General features: G+C 38.5%; 1 protein-coding gene across 8 annotated transcripts in view; it reads right to left on the bottom strand.

Annotated features, from left to right (window-relative positions):
- Inpp4b (inositol polyphosphate-4-phosphatase type II B) overlaps positions 1–15,305 on the bottom strand; it is a 702,669-nt gene that overhangs the window by 94,359 nt on the left and 593,005 nt on the right. For all 8 annotated transcript variants that reach the window (XM_034522353.2, XM_076915453.1, XM_076915455.1 and 5 more), the window contains one exon: positions 826–991. In XM_034522353.2, coding sequence (XP_034378244.1) covers positions 826–991 — 166 coding nt within the window. The remainder of the gene's footprint in view (positions 1–825; positions 992–15,305) is intronic.

Below are 15,305 nucleotides of genomic sequence, written 5' to 3'. Positions count from 1 at the left end.
TTTATCTGTCAATTTATAATCTTTTCTCCTAGATTCTCACTGTACAAATCTTTATTAATACATGCATAGAGTCACATGGATATGCATATGTCTATGTGTGCCTTTGTGTACCCATATTCCTGAAAATACAGCATTAGCATATGATAACAGAATAATACTCAGAATCAAGCCTTCTTATGTGTTTTAGAATAACAAAATGCTCTAAGAATAATGTAAAAGTTCTGCACCATACTGCACATTGTTCAAGAACTGTGGGAAGTATTAAGTTCTGAAATATTTAAAAGTCGCTAAGAACTGAAATCACATGATTGATTGTCTCTCAACTACCATTTTGGGAACTTGTAAAAAAAGGTGAGACTGTTTCCTGCTCTAAAAGCAGTGGTTCTCAACCTTCCTGACACTGTTGCTCTTAATACAGCTCTCATGCAGCGGTGACCTCCAACCATAAAATTATTTTTAATGCTACATCGTAACTGTAATGTTACTACTAATACAAATTGTAATGTAAATATCAATGCCTTCTGATGGTCCTTTGGGGGGGTCACGACCCATAGGTTAAGAACCATTGCTCCAAAGGTTACACTGGCCATCTTCCCAGAAGGTTCATATAGTAAAAGAAAAAGAAATGAACATGGCAAGCAGCCCTGAAATCACAACTGACACAATTTGACAAATAGCCTTCCATCATCCATGCCAGAGCAGCTTCAAGTTGCATCACTGCTCTTCCATCAAAGGTTCTATTGACTCCTTTTGTTCTATCTTATCTTATCATGATTTCCTCATTATCTTTACTCAACCAATGATTGGTGAAAAATGAGTTCTTACCCCTTGGGTGAGATGTGATGGAATCTTCCTGGGTAGGGTCTGTGTCTCCATCCTTGCTACTGCCACCTCCAGCACCTTCTTCGTTGTGACTGTCTCTCTCAATCAGTTTGTCTACTTTAGCGATAATGCAGTTCAGGCTCTTCCCCACATTGGCCCATACCCTATCCTGAAGACAGTATGAGAGTTACTAAGATTTTTATGACTAAATCATCATTAACCACCTTAGAGAAGCAGCCAAGCATTGAGTGAGCAGCTACACTTCACTATTTGGGTCAGATATCAGATACAGATATCCCCCAAACCCATTATTCTGCTAAAGTCAAAGTTAAGTTTCATTAATTCTTTAGTTAATACATTTGAAATAATAAAGTCCTAGATGATTTTAACCAATAATTGAGCATAAATTATGACAGTTTGCTAGAGATATGTCTTTTTATCCATATAATAAAACAGCAAAGATACAATATTATTTTTAAAGAATGGCTGTCACTAACATCAGGAATTCTTTATTCTTGTATCAACATTTGTACAACAGACAAACCTTGCAAACTTAGGGATACATCATCACCAATACTCTCTTTCTTGCATAACTGCCACCAACATCTAATATCCTCCCCCTTGTTGACAAACCTCGTTCCCCCATTCTCAACACACTTCTGACAACCAGATCCTTAGATCTTCTGTTCATCAGGCACCGTTTGATGGGATGCAGATATATGAATCACATCGTCTCAGATATTCATTTCCTATGAAACATCTCATGTCACTAAAGGGCCTCTTTGCCTCTGGCGTCACCAGTTCTGACAAGCTTGTACTTTTTAGATTCATTGATTCATAAAAACTACATTAATTTTTAAATAAATATTTTAAGCATAGTTACTTTGATAGAGGAGACAAGTTTCCCTTCTTATTGTTCATTTTACATAAGTCAGACACATAGCTCAGGCACTGATGAGAGCAGTAACTTCCATCTCTATACAGATATGAATCAGGGGAACTTGAGGCATTTTCTATGCAGAGAGAACTCTTTCAGGGGCTACCTCCTCTACGACTGACCTATTTCAGATACCTGGAATGGCTGTTTAGCATAAAGTGAATACAGAATGTTAGAATACTATCACTGGTTTACTTATTTCCTTAAAGTGTGCATTTTTCATCTAAGTTAATTTTGTAGAAAACTGATTTGGAAAAAGACAAATCTAAAAGGAAAGCCCTGTATCAGAATTTGGATTATTGGATTGTTCTCTTGTAAAACTTTAGTTGAAGAGTCTATTCTCGTGTGTATGTATACATTTGTTCAGTATAGCTGAGAAGGCAACAGAATTTCCTATTAAAGAGGCAAAAAGTAAGGAAAAGTAATTTTGAGGATTTATGAAACACATAAATGTGAGACTGTGAGCAAAGCACCTCATTTCTGAGGACTCACTTGTAATCTAAATTTGGGATGATAATTCTTGCTCCACCTCCTTCATCATGGGGCAGTCAGAGCTGATGGATGCACTATGTCTTGTGTGAAAGCATTTGGGGGAGTTATTAGCAGGACCACTGACAGCCTTGATTGCTTTCCTTAGTGAGTCAATCTTGCTTCTTGTCACCCTACAATCTTGCCTGGGAAGTGTGCTATTAATCACAAGTAATCATAACAATCTTTTCGTAAGAGGCAAATCTTTTCTTCACAACATGGAGAGGACTTCCCCTCTCAGAGAAATTAAGACACTAATCAAGTCAGTGGATTGCACCATCCTCTGCTGCTGCCTGGGGAAATAGGGTGCAGGTGCCCTGCACTGGGAGTGGGCTCAAGAATACAAGAAATACCCAGCAATTATAAATAAGGCTGCTATGAACACAGTGGAGCATGTGTCCTTATTATATGTTGGAGCATCTTTTGGGTATATTCCCAGGAGTGATATAGCTAGGTCCTTAGGTAATATCATGTTCAATTTTCTGAGTAACTGCTGGACTGATATCCAGAGTGATTGTATCAGTTTACAATCCCACCAACAATGGAGGCACATTCCTCTTTTTCCACATCTTTGCCAGAACTTGCTATCCCGAGTTTTTGATCTTAGCCATTCTGACTGGTGTGAGGTAGAATCTCAGGGTTGTTTTGACTTGCATTTCCTTGATGACTAAGGAAGTTGAACATTTCTTTAGGTGCTTCTCAGTCATTTGAGTTTCCTCAGTTGAGAATTCTTTGTTTAGCTTTGTACCCCATTTTTAATAGGGCTATTTGATTGTCTGGAGTCTAATTTCTTGAGTTCTTTGTATATATTGGATATGAGCCCTCTGTCAAATGTAAGATTCTTAAAGATCTTTTTCCAATCTGTTTGTTGCCATTTTGTCCTATTGACAGTGTTCTTTGCTTTATAGAAGGTTTGCAACTTTATTTGTTAATTCTTGATCTTAGAGCATAAGCCATTGATGTTCTGTTCAGGAACTTTCCCCCTGTGCTCAAGTATTCAAGGTTTTTCCCCACTTTCTCTTCTAATAGTTTCAGTGTATCTGGTTTTATGTGGAGGTCCTTAATTCACTTGGATTTGAGTTTTGTACAAGGAGATAAGAATGGATCAATTTGCATTCTTCTACATGCTGACTTCCAGTTGAACCAGCACCATTTGTTGAAAATTCTGTCTTTTTTCCACTGGATGGTTTTAGCTCCTTTTTCAAAGATCAAGTGACCATAGGTGTGTGGAACCCAGATGTCCTTAAACAGAGGAATAGATACAGAAAATGTGGTACATTTACACAATCGAGTATTACTCAGATATGAAAAACAATGGATTTATGAAATTCTTAGGCAAATGGATGGAACTAGAAAATACCATCATGAGTGAAGTAACCCAATCACAAAAGAACACACATGGTATGAACTCACTGATAAGTGGATATTAGCCCAAAAGCTCTCAATACCCAAGATACAACTCACAGACCACATGAAACTCATGAAAGGAAGACCAATGTGTGGGTGCTTTGGTTCTTCTTAGAAGGAGTAACAAAGTACTCACGGATGCAAATATGGGGACAAAGTGCAGAACAGAGACTGAAGAAGGGGCTGTCCAGAGACTGCCCTATCTGGGGATTCATCCCATGTGCAATCACCAGAGGCAGACACAGTTGTGGATGCTAGGAAGTGCATGCTGACAGGAGCCTGATATAGCTGTCTCCTGAGAGGCTTTGCTAGAGCCTGACATGTACAGAGGCAGACACTCACAGCTAACCGTTCAACTGATCACAGGGTTCCCAATGGAGGAATTAGAGAGAAGACTGAAGGAGCTAAAGGGGTTTGCAGCCTCATGGGAAGAGCAACAATACCAACCAACCAGAGCTCCCAGTTTCTAAACTGCCAGCCTGGGAACACACAGGGAGGAACCCATGGCTTCAGCCGTATATGTAAGGGAGGATGGCATTGTCGAGCATCTATGGGAGAATAGGTCCTTGGTCCTGAGAAGGCTGGATGCCCCAGTGTAGGGGAATTCGAGGGCAGAGATGTGAGAGTGGGTGGGGGCACATCCTCATAGAAACAGGAGAAGGAGAAGGGCATAGGATAGGGAGGTTCTAGGGGAAAATGGGGAGAGGGGATAACATCTGAAATGTAAATAAATAAAATATCCAATAAAAGAAAGAAAGATATACTGGGGAAAAAGAAGTAAGCAGCTGTAAAGCCAGTCTTTATCCAGTTTTGTATTCAGTAGGGAACTTACCTACCACTCACAATGACTAACTCAATGACTTCTATTCTAAATAGAATAGAATAGATCTTAACTTCTGCCATCAACTTTTTCTGTAAAATAAAATAAATTAAAAAAAAAAAAGAATGAAGCAATCCTTTAGTGGAACCTGGGAATAAACTCTATTACTGAGATGTAAACAAAGAACCTATTCTTCTCAAATTTTCAGAATAGCTTCAAATGGAAGACAGATTTTCAATTTTCTTCCTGCTGCCCACATTGAAAGTATATGTTTTGCCCTTAGAGGATTCATTCTGATTTTTTTATATAAATACCAGAGAACACCTGATTCCTCTTAATTCTATCTCTGAAAAGCCTGAACACAAAAACCGATAGAACATGATTTGATATCCACATCTTTCTATGGTTCTTCATTTGCATATACTAAGATTATAAAATTCTATTGATAGAGAACTTGACTTCAGTTACAAGCAGAGGCACTGTTATTGGTCTGAGTAGCCCTTATTCACTGACGAAGGCCCTCAGAAATGCAGTAAATGTGACAAATAGAAGGCACATATGTAGTTATTCATGTTTAGAGGACATTTCCTAAGATTGTGGAATGAGCTATCTCTTATGCAGTCCTTATATGTAATGAGTGGATAATCAAACTTTTATTAGAACATACTCAGTAGCAGACCCTGAGCAGATACATTCCATTCTTCATCTGTGGAAAAGAGAACCTGTCCCACTGAAGTTGGAGAAACTCAGTGATCTGCTCATTACTGTCCCCTCTTTATGGCCTCTACAGATTAACCTTAATGATTTGTGCCTGCCTCTAATGCCAGACTGTGAATTCTTTGAGAGTTCTCCCTTCATACTATGGGACAAGGATTATCCCTCAACAGATTGTTTTGGGAGTAAGAAAGGTCAGAATGAAAAGGCAGAAGGAAACAAGATGGGGTAGCTATTGTCTATATTCACCTAGCATCCATACACTTGTTAACTTCAATGTTAAAAGCCTCCAGATACTAACTCAGGTTAATAAGAGATAGAACTTTAGATAAGAGATGAATAGTAGCATTCACCATTAATGTGCCAGAAATGAACTAGAACTTCATCTTTCTTGACTCCAAAGATTTGATTTTTCTAATGAGTTCCCAGATATTGATGGCACGCTGTAATGCATAGAACAGTCAGTGGAAGAGGCTTCCATGCAAGTACAAAGAAATAAGTATTATGCACAGTGCTAAGGTTAGCTTTCAAGTATCTGAGATCAAGTATATGAGGCCAAGAGATGCCATACTAAAATACATTTGACAAACAGCAGGCTTGTCACACACAGTCTGATACAAACGGTGTCAGGGAAGCAAGACTGAACAAAGCACTTTCACAAATGTACATCAGGCAATTTTAACAAACTCAAAAGGCTTGGATAATAGAGGAAGAGGATAAGCCTCAGGTTCATTTCATAAATGTGGTGTTCAGAAGAGCAAGGAGAACAGGGACAAAAGATGATAATTCAATTACAACGCAAATCTAGGCAGTCATTTTGACAGCAGGATACTAAAAACTTCTTGGCAAGATTCTTAAAAGGAATCCTTGGGCATCTGAGTTTTCTCTGAAAGAAGCCTGTTCATTTAGATCTGAAAACATGCATAGAAGACACTGACCAACAAACATACCTTCTTATTCTGATAGCTACTGTCATGCCAGTCTGTGAGCGAGGCTCATTCAACTTATATTGCTGATGTTAGGGAGCCGCTCCTTTCTACTCTCTACTGCAATCACACTGTGCTTTTCAGTCTGTTTTCAGGTTGAAGAAAGGCTGGCTAGCAGTTCATGAGAAAATGCACGAAGGATAGAGATTTATGAGAAGATACAGGAAGGATATCGATGTGACACTAATCCACTCTTTTCATGCCAGAGGTGCTAAATGAAACTCAAATTCTGTGTAGTTCTCCTGTGCCCAGAGAAGTGTTAAGACAAGTACTACTCCCTATCGGAGAGACAGATTGGAAGCCCGTTCAACAGAACTAGTAGCAATCACCCTACTGTGCAGAAGCAATGGAAGTGTGGTGGGTTACAGTCTAACCCTTATTAAATGGAGCCTGATTTCTAATTGAGGTCATTAACCTTGATGGAGACTCCATGACTACCCTTCTTCTGAGAGGTGACGTGGCTGTAAACTTTTTCAAGTCACTGAGGGTACAAAGCAAGTGGGAAGCCATGGCAACATTTATTCCATTCTAAGTCAGGTGCTGCTCCAGGCCCTTATTTATTTGCGGGTTAGGATATAAGCTAACATAAAGGTCAAAAACAGGGGCATAATTGGAAAAGCTTGATAGATGTCTTAGCATGTAACAGGGAGAACATTACCGCTGCCAGAGTGAACCATGACGGTAGAAAGCAGAGTGATTACTCAGCATGCCACATGTTTATGAACCCTGCAGCATCAAGAAAGGTCCTGGATCAATACAGAACTTTGACAACTCAGTAATGCTTAGCTGATCAACTTTTATGAAGAAATTTTTTGATCAGCAAGAATGTTATAACTCAACCAGAACTGTTGCGGATGTTCAAAATTGTGTGTGTGTGTGTGTGTGTGTTCACAAATACTTTCCCATCGGTTATAACACAGTACCAAGATCTTTGATTAGAAATATTCAGTGAACTAACAAGGTCAATCTCATTTTCAATCATCTTGAGTGAAATGAGAGCATTTTTATTCTAGACGAACCATGTTTTTTAACACTAAAAAAATCTCTGCTTCTTCTGTGGCTTGGTAGATCTTCTCTCTTAACGTTAGTTTAGACTGCTAATTAAAATGAGTTGCACATAAGATGTTCTATAGGGCAACCAGCATATACATGACTCAAGTTATATAGGGCTCAAACAAGTATCAGTGTATGTAAGAACACTAAAAATACCAAGACTTGGGGCATCCATTGGGATGCCATCTCCCTGCCTTGCCTCCTATTGATCTTGCTTTACTTCAACTCAGCTGCTAGTGAAAACTGAGTGTCATGTCCCAACAACCAAACTGAGTCTGTCATTTATTCCTGGTCTTTTCTCGAGATTCAGATTCTGTTCACACTAATAGCCTCAGATAGTCAGCCACCTTTTTTGCGAGGAACAAATTCTCTATTCATTTTTCTTGTTTGGGTTCTTGCCCAGACTTATTATCTGTCAGGTAGAAGCTAGGCTTAGCCACAAGTACTCCAGCCACATTCATTCATCAGCAGGATTATTTACTCATTCTTGATTAAATGAAAGCTAAGCACCAGAGCTGGTGCCCCAGCCTGGAGCCCCTTGTATAGCAAAGGTGATTTTCATTTCTCTTTAACCATAAGAATCTACTCTAGTTAAGGCTACCATCTCTGCGATCCTCAAAACATCAACGTATTAAACATCAAGGATACGGAGGAACCAATATTGCAATTGTGAAGCATGTTGTGTTTTATCTCCACTCACATATAATTTTCAGCTTCCCACCACCCCAAGATAGGGTTTTTCTGTGTAGCCCTGGCTACCCAGGAACTTGCTCTGTAGACCAGGATGGCCTCAGATTCAAAGATCTGTGTGTCTCTGCCTCCTGAGTGCTAGAATTAAAGGTGTGTGCTGCCACCACATGACTCAATGATCTTAACTTTTAATGGAAAGTTGCATGTTTCCTACACATCACTATACACTCACACAACTGTTAGCACCTGATTTTACAGGTGATTACATTTTAATTGAGGTTATTCTAACATAATCAGTCAACTCTCTGTGTATACCTCAGCATTTTCTTTACCTACTCAGTTTGGGAACATTAAAAATTTCTCCTTGGAAGAAAATCTCATTTTTCCTTATAGTTATTGATTTTCCTTATACTTATTCCTTACTTATTGATGTCTGAAGGCACATGGGGTGATGATATTAATATATTTCTAAGATGGACATATGCAAACCAATATGGTCTTCAAATGTGATACCAGACCAGAAAATGGAAGATTTGGAAAGGTATTCCTGAAGATATGATTGCATTCAATGTAAAATACCAACAAGAAAAAAATCACCATTACTAAATATAATAAAACAAAACAGCTCCTGTAAAACTCAGATTGAGTTGGAGTATGACAAGTGCCTGATTTTGCCAATTCATAAATCAGCTTTTTCCAAATTACCATAGAAAAAAAATACCTATAAAAGGTATGTATCAAACTGCATGTTAAGTGCCGTAAAGTAGGGGCTGAAGTTGAAAGCATTAACCATAGGTGAGGAAAATGTAGACACTGGCAGGATTTCATGAATATGCATGCACATAAAGCTCTCATTTGGGGTTTTTCTTCTTTAATAGAACATTTGTGCATTTTAATGGGCAGCCATGAACTTTGCTTAATTGCCTTTTGTAGAATCTAATAGTGGCTGAGTATTCTAAGCACATTTCTCCTTGGCAAAATGGACTGGTTCAGGAATGTTTCCGATCTATCAAGGAAACAGAAGATAGACTATGTTCAGTTGCCATGTAGGGACCAGCTGACTAAATTCCCATCTTCTCTTTTGTGCTCTCTCTGATACTGGAGGACCCCATTTTAATCACTGTAAGATTCATAAAACCAGACTAATGTATAGTGTGGCTGAGGGAGGAAAAACAAAAGGTGAAAGAAGGGAACACCCTTCTTTTAGTGTATTATTTATTTCAAATGACTGAATTTTTAAAAAGAGACAGGACTTTATGATCTGAGGACCACTAAGCAAAATTAAAACTGCTGCCACCTGGTTCCTCAGAAAATTGGACATAGCATTACCTGAGGACCCAGCTATACCACTTCTGAGCATATACCCAGATGATACTCCAACATATAACAAGGACACATGCTCCACTATGTTCATAACAGCCTTATTTATAATAGCCAGGAGCTGGAAAAAACCCAGATGTCCTTCAACAGAAGAATGGATTCAGAAAATGTGGTACATTTACACAGTGAAATATTACTCAGCTATTAAAAACAATGAATTTTAGAAATTCTTAGGTAAATGGATGGAACTAGAAAATATCATCCTAAGTGAGGACACCCAATCATAAAAGAACACACATGGTATGCACTCACTGATAATTGGATATTAGCCCAAAAGCTTGCAATATCCAAGATACAACTCACAGATCACATGAAGCTCATGAACAAGGAAGACCAAAGTGTGGGTGCTTTGGCCCTTCTTAGAAGGAGTAACAAAATACTCATGGGAGCAAATATGGAGACAAAGCGTGGGACAGAAATTGTAGGAGGGGCCATCCAGAGACTGCTCCACCTGGGGATCCATCCCTTGTGCAGTCACCAAGTGTAGACACTGATATGGATGGCAGGAAGTGCATGTTGACAGGAGCCTGATATAGCTGTCTCCTTAGAGGTCTGCCAGAGCCTGAAATATACAGACATAGATGCTCACAGCTAACCACTGAACTGATCATGGGGTTCCCAATGGAGGAGTGAGGGAGAAGACTGAAGGAGCTGAAAGGATTTGTGGCCCCATGGAGAGAGCAACAATACTAACCAACCAGAGCTCCCAGGGTCTAAACCACCAGCCTGGGAGCACATAGGGAGGGCCCCATGGCCCCAGCTGTATATGTAGGGGAGGATGACATTGTCAGGCATAGGTGGGTGAGGAAGTCCTTGGTCCAGTGAAGGCTGGAAGGCCCAGTGTGGGGAAAATCGTGGGTGGGGAGGTGGGAGTGAGAGCGTGGGTGGGGCATATCCTCATAAAAGCAGGAGGAGGGGGGATGGGATAGAGGGTTCCTGGGTCAGGGGGCAGGGAATGGGGAAAGAAGATTACATCTAAAATGTAAATAAAATATCCAATAAAAAATTTAAAAATAAAAAACTGCTGACACTAAATTTCTAGGGTGTTGAGGTTCTTTCTCATAGACCTCTTCAGTAATCTCTGATGTAGCACTTACAGAGTTTTCCTTCTCTGCCGAGAGAGATGAATAGCCACTGCAGTGCTAAAGAGTGGGGAGTATGGTCCGAGAGAGGAATAATTGGAAGACGGCTACAGTAGTCATTTTGGTGTTGGAGCATCAATAAATAAGAAACAAGGCTGCCCATGCTTCAGTAGCTGTCCCTTGCCATACACATGCAAGCAGCACAACGTAGTCTCAGCACTTTAGGAAGAGAAAGCACATGAAGGAGGGATGGGACAGTGAGAATGGGGATAGGGAAGAAACCGAAGGTGAAGAAGTGGAGCTTGGTGGATTTGATCAAAACACATTAAGATGATTATATAAAATTAGAAATAAAACCCCCAACTTTCACAATTTTTTTCTGGCCAAGAATAGTATGGTTCATAAATATTAATAGAAGCTATGGAATCTTGAATAGCAAGCGAGGAGTGGAGGGGCTATCTGGGGACTTCTCACTGCTTGGAGAACAAAAATCTTAAATGAATTAATGAGTTATAATATTTAAAAAACAGAGTGCACATAAGTAGATAGTTATGAGAAATTAAAATCTCATGTTTTTCAAAATGAGAAGATAAATATAAGTGACAATTTGAAGGCTAATTTTTAGGAAATTAATTCATTGTATTACTGTGTACTGATCACTATTGGCTTGTAAGCTGTTTTGCTAACTGATAAAACAATAGTGAACAAGAAATTGAATAAACTTCCTTTAGAATTTCATTAGGTGCACACAGAATATAAAAAATGAAATAGAAACAACTTTCTATAATTCAGAATTTCATAGGCTGTGTGTATATGGGATCACAGAGTAACTAGTAAACAATATCATTTAGACTTGAAGATATATGTTAATACACACAAACACGTGCACAGCTATCTGTCAAGAACGTTGGAAGCGAATGGCCATATTTCAGTGTGTAGACTTCTAAGCTGAGGGGTGTTGCTGACAAAGCTTTGTCATACGTTAGTTAGTGTCAGGATGACTCTAAGGATTAGTTGCCTCTAAGGAATAAAGAGGATTTAATACCATCTTATGCAATGGCTTCACATAACATAACTCTAGCTAGTCAAAGAATGGACGGAAATATGTTTTGAATATCAATTTGTATAGGCACCACTGCGTTTCCACTGACTCTCAACTTCTTGTCACTACAAGTGAGGTGAAAGATGGATCTGCAAGAGGCATTCAGAATGCCGACTACTGCTGCCTGCTTATGGAGTCACCTGGCTGAATGTGTCTTGTCCTGGACATTGTTTTATGAGTATCTATGTTCATTTCTACTACTTAGGGTAGTATAAATATATCTATCAACATTCCCACAAATGTGAACAGTTGTGTTTGTCCCAAACATCACTAGGCAAAGGTCACAGTATGCATTTGTATGAACTCTTTCAGAAAGTCATTCCTAGAAATCTAATTCTAAAGGACAATATGTGGTATCATTGACTTACAGAGAAGCCTTAATTAATTTTCAGAATATATTTGGACCTGTTTAATGGAATTTTTTGATATGAATATTACTATGGACTTGATTATAAACTAAACATGACACTCATTTTCTTGTATGAACATAAATTACATTTATCATGAAACAGAAAATAAAACGTGTGCTAGCTTAGGAAAGATTATATTTTGTTTATGAAATCGGGTTTATGACTCATTTTAATCCTTGTACTTACTTGCTATATTTGAAAAACATTCATACATACAGATGCAGTGCCTTACAATATGTCAATGTATATGCATTTCCTAGTGTTTAAGTCAGGTAAATACTCATCCTTTCAAACTTTAATTTTTTTCCATGGTAAAAACTTTCAAATATGTACCTTTTGGATGTACAATGTGCATCCATGTTTCCTACAGCAATTGTTCTCCTGAGGAGCATCCTGCAACTTCTTGTTCCCAGAATAAACATTAATTCATGGGTACAACATACAGCAGAAATTACTTGAGTAATTTGAATGGTGAAATGTAATTCAATGTAAAATGATAGTTTAGGATATTTCCAACAATAGGAAGAGTTTTAGTAGTTGTGTACCTCACTATAATGAGCAGGATTTAAAGTTATAATGGATCAGGATTTAAAGTAAGATAATGTCAAATAAAGTATTTATTTGACTAGGAATAGCCAGATTTAGCTCCAAACCCACCAATGTAGTAATGCTGGGATTAATGTTGTAAAGAATAGTGTAATTACTGAAGCCACAAAATCTGGGACAGCCTAATAGTTTGGTTAGATGATGTGCTTTCATATTCTGGACAAACTAATCTTGGGATCCCAGCTGCTGGAAGCATCTGTCTAGCGGGGTAAAGAGATAAATGCAATATGTCATCTTCCCTGACTGAAAGATGAAGGATGCTGTGCTAGTCGATTTCCTGGCACTTATTGCCATGAAATATTCCCTAAATATTCCATTGGGGTTTCATTGTTTACCAACATTTTAGAAAAACAAACCTGTAGAGCATTCAATCATTTAATATCTAAAATTTAGCAAGTAACAGGCATTTTCCAGTATGGCTCATTTCAGTTTCAACCTCTGTCATATCTGCTTGATAATTATCATCCAGGTTCCTGTCATCAGGTTCTCTCATTGAAGCTAGTTGAAACCAGAACAGCCTCACACACAGAAAAAATACAGGGTTAACACAGGTTCCTTTCTGTGATTACAAAGAAAAGGTTGTTAGATGCATTAATATGGACTCAAAAATAATTTACCAAGATGTATTTACTTCTCAGATGTTTATTAGAGCCTGTAGGCTTCAAGCTAAGTCATCATTACAGTAAATTTCTGGAGCTAAGCAAAACCAGCAGTTTTTAACAAATAGATCTGTACCACCTTCCATTCAAATTGAAGCCTACTTAAGTCATCAGAGAACATTTTCATATGTCACTGAAACCTGATTGCATTCATTTAAAACACAGAGTTGCTTTCAGGTGTTGACTATATTAGTAATCAATCCTGGTACTTTTATAACAACTAAATGAAAAATAATAACATTAACTTGTGTTCCAAATAATGTACCAGCACCACCTCTAAAGACATTTCTATTATCTGCATTTTCTCCAGGTTTACTCTGTCAGTCAGAGGTAAAGAATGTTTTGGATATAATATGAGGTGGCTACTATGACAGCTGAGTATTTTTTCTTCTTATGGAAGTAATTTTTTTTCTTCCTCCTTTTAGGTGGAAACTGAGTTGCTGGAGAAAATCAGTAAGAATGTTGTATAACCATCACAGCAATGATCAGCAACAATAAAATACTTGGAGGAGGAGATTAGAATTAACTTTACTGAGTGTGAGTTTCCTTCTAATTGTGTTAAGCTTGTAAAGAACTATATCTATGATTTCAAGAAACAATGACTTTCGTAGGAGATTCCTAACATGTGCAAGGAGACACAGGGGCATGAAAGCCTACTAAGCTGAAGATGAAAACCAAGAGATTGTGGTGAGCAGAGATCCATGCAGATCACAGCTCACCTTGGTGGGTCCCTCACAAGCTTGGAGATCTTCATTGCTATTCCAAATGTTGCAGGAATTGCACCTAATCAGTTCTTAAGCTTAGCCTCCCTGTCCTTCTCTAAACACAAGGCGCTCCTTTATGTGGAAAGGATAAAACCATTCAGTAGTCCAGACTACCTCACCAAAGCTCTGCGAGTCCTTTGTATGTCTCAGCTGAAGAAAATGTTTCTCCTAAGACTTTTCCGATGAGAAGTGACTCTGTTTCTTATTTCATGAGGGCTTCTAATTACCAAGTGGTCTTTCTATTACAGCTATGGTAAGATTTCATCAATTTAAAAAACAAAACAAGCAAAATTAATAATAATCACAAATATGTGTGCATTGTGTCTTAGTCACTACCTCTCCTCACAGTGGTCACATACTTCGTTCCCTTTCTTGAATGGTTAACTTCTTTTCTCAGGTCCATCTCCAGAGTGGGGCCCGAAACCTCACTCTGACCATGAAACTCTTGCACCTTTCTGTGTGGATAAGCCTGAGAAGGCTGCCTTATACAATAGTCACTGGTCTTTCTGGGTTTCTGAATACACTATAGGCTCGAAGATGCCCTAGGATGTTCTGAGGGCCCCCCATGTTCAAGTGTAATGACTCAGGAAGAATGTCAATTCTGAATGAGGGAAAGGGCTCTTTGTAAACCTCCCTACCCAATGACTTGGATATCTCTTCTTTGTGCATTATAGGACAATTTAACTTTAAACTGGGTTGGATGAAATCCCATTGCCAGAGACTATCATCCAGTACCCCAGCCTTTGTTTCAACATTTTTACCTCTTAACTCTGAGGTATCATTGAGGACTTAGCATGGCTAATCTCTAGGGATAGATTTGGTTGTCATAATAAGATTATAAATCACGTATTTTCACCAAGAACCACATATCAATAACACTGCCAAAAATCTGACTAGGCCTGTCCAGGCATCACCACAAAATGATAAACCACCTCTTGTACATACATCATAAGAGCTAAGCAGAACAGGTACAGATTTCATTTTACAGCTGAGAAAATTGAACTTGAGCGAGGTTAAGAGGCATGCACCTCTTGGAGCTCTGAATAAATTGAAGAAGGTGAGGTTAAATTGAAGAAGTATCTGACTTGCTCTTTTGAAATGCTGCCACATGGGAAAAGCAATCTTCATCAGCAACCACAACACTTATACAGTGCTTACCTCAAGAAGGCTGAAAGTATGCTTCCTGTGGTAGAAATTGTACCAAATGAAAGATCAGTTTCTAACTCAGAGGCTCTCAAACACCATTTTAGAGATTTGGCCCTTCAAATACCCTACCCTAAACGCTCTAAAAGTTCAGGATAGAAGGGAAAAAAAAAAGGTTAACCAAAAGTTAAATATCTGTTGC

Source organism: Arvicanthis niloticus, chromosome 18 (genome assembly GCF_011762505.2).
Source record: "Arvicanthis niloticus isolate mArvNil1 chromosome 18, mArvNil1.pat.X, whole genome shotgun sequence".
NCBI lineage: Eukaryota > Metazoa > Chordata > Mammalia > Rodentia > Muridae > Arvicanthis > Arvicanthis niloticus.
The sequence above is the reverse complement of the archived record's forward strand: the minus strand, read 5'-3'. Positions and strand labels throughout refer to the sequence as shown.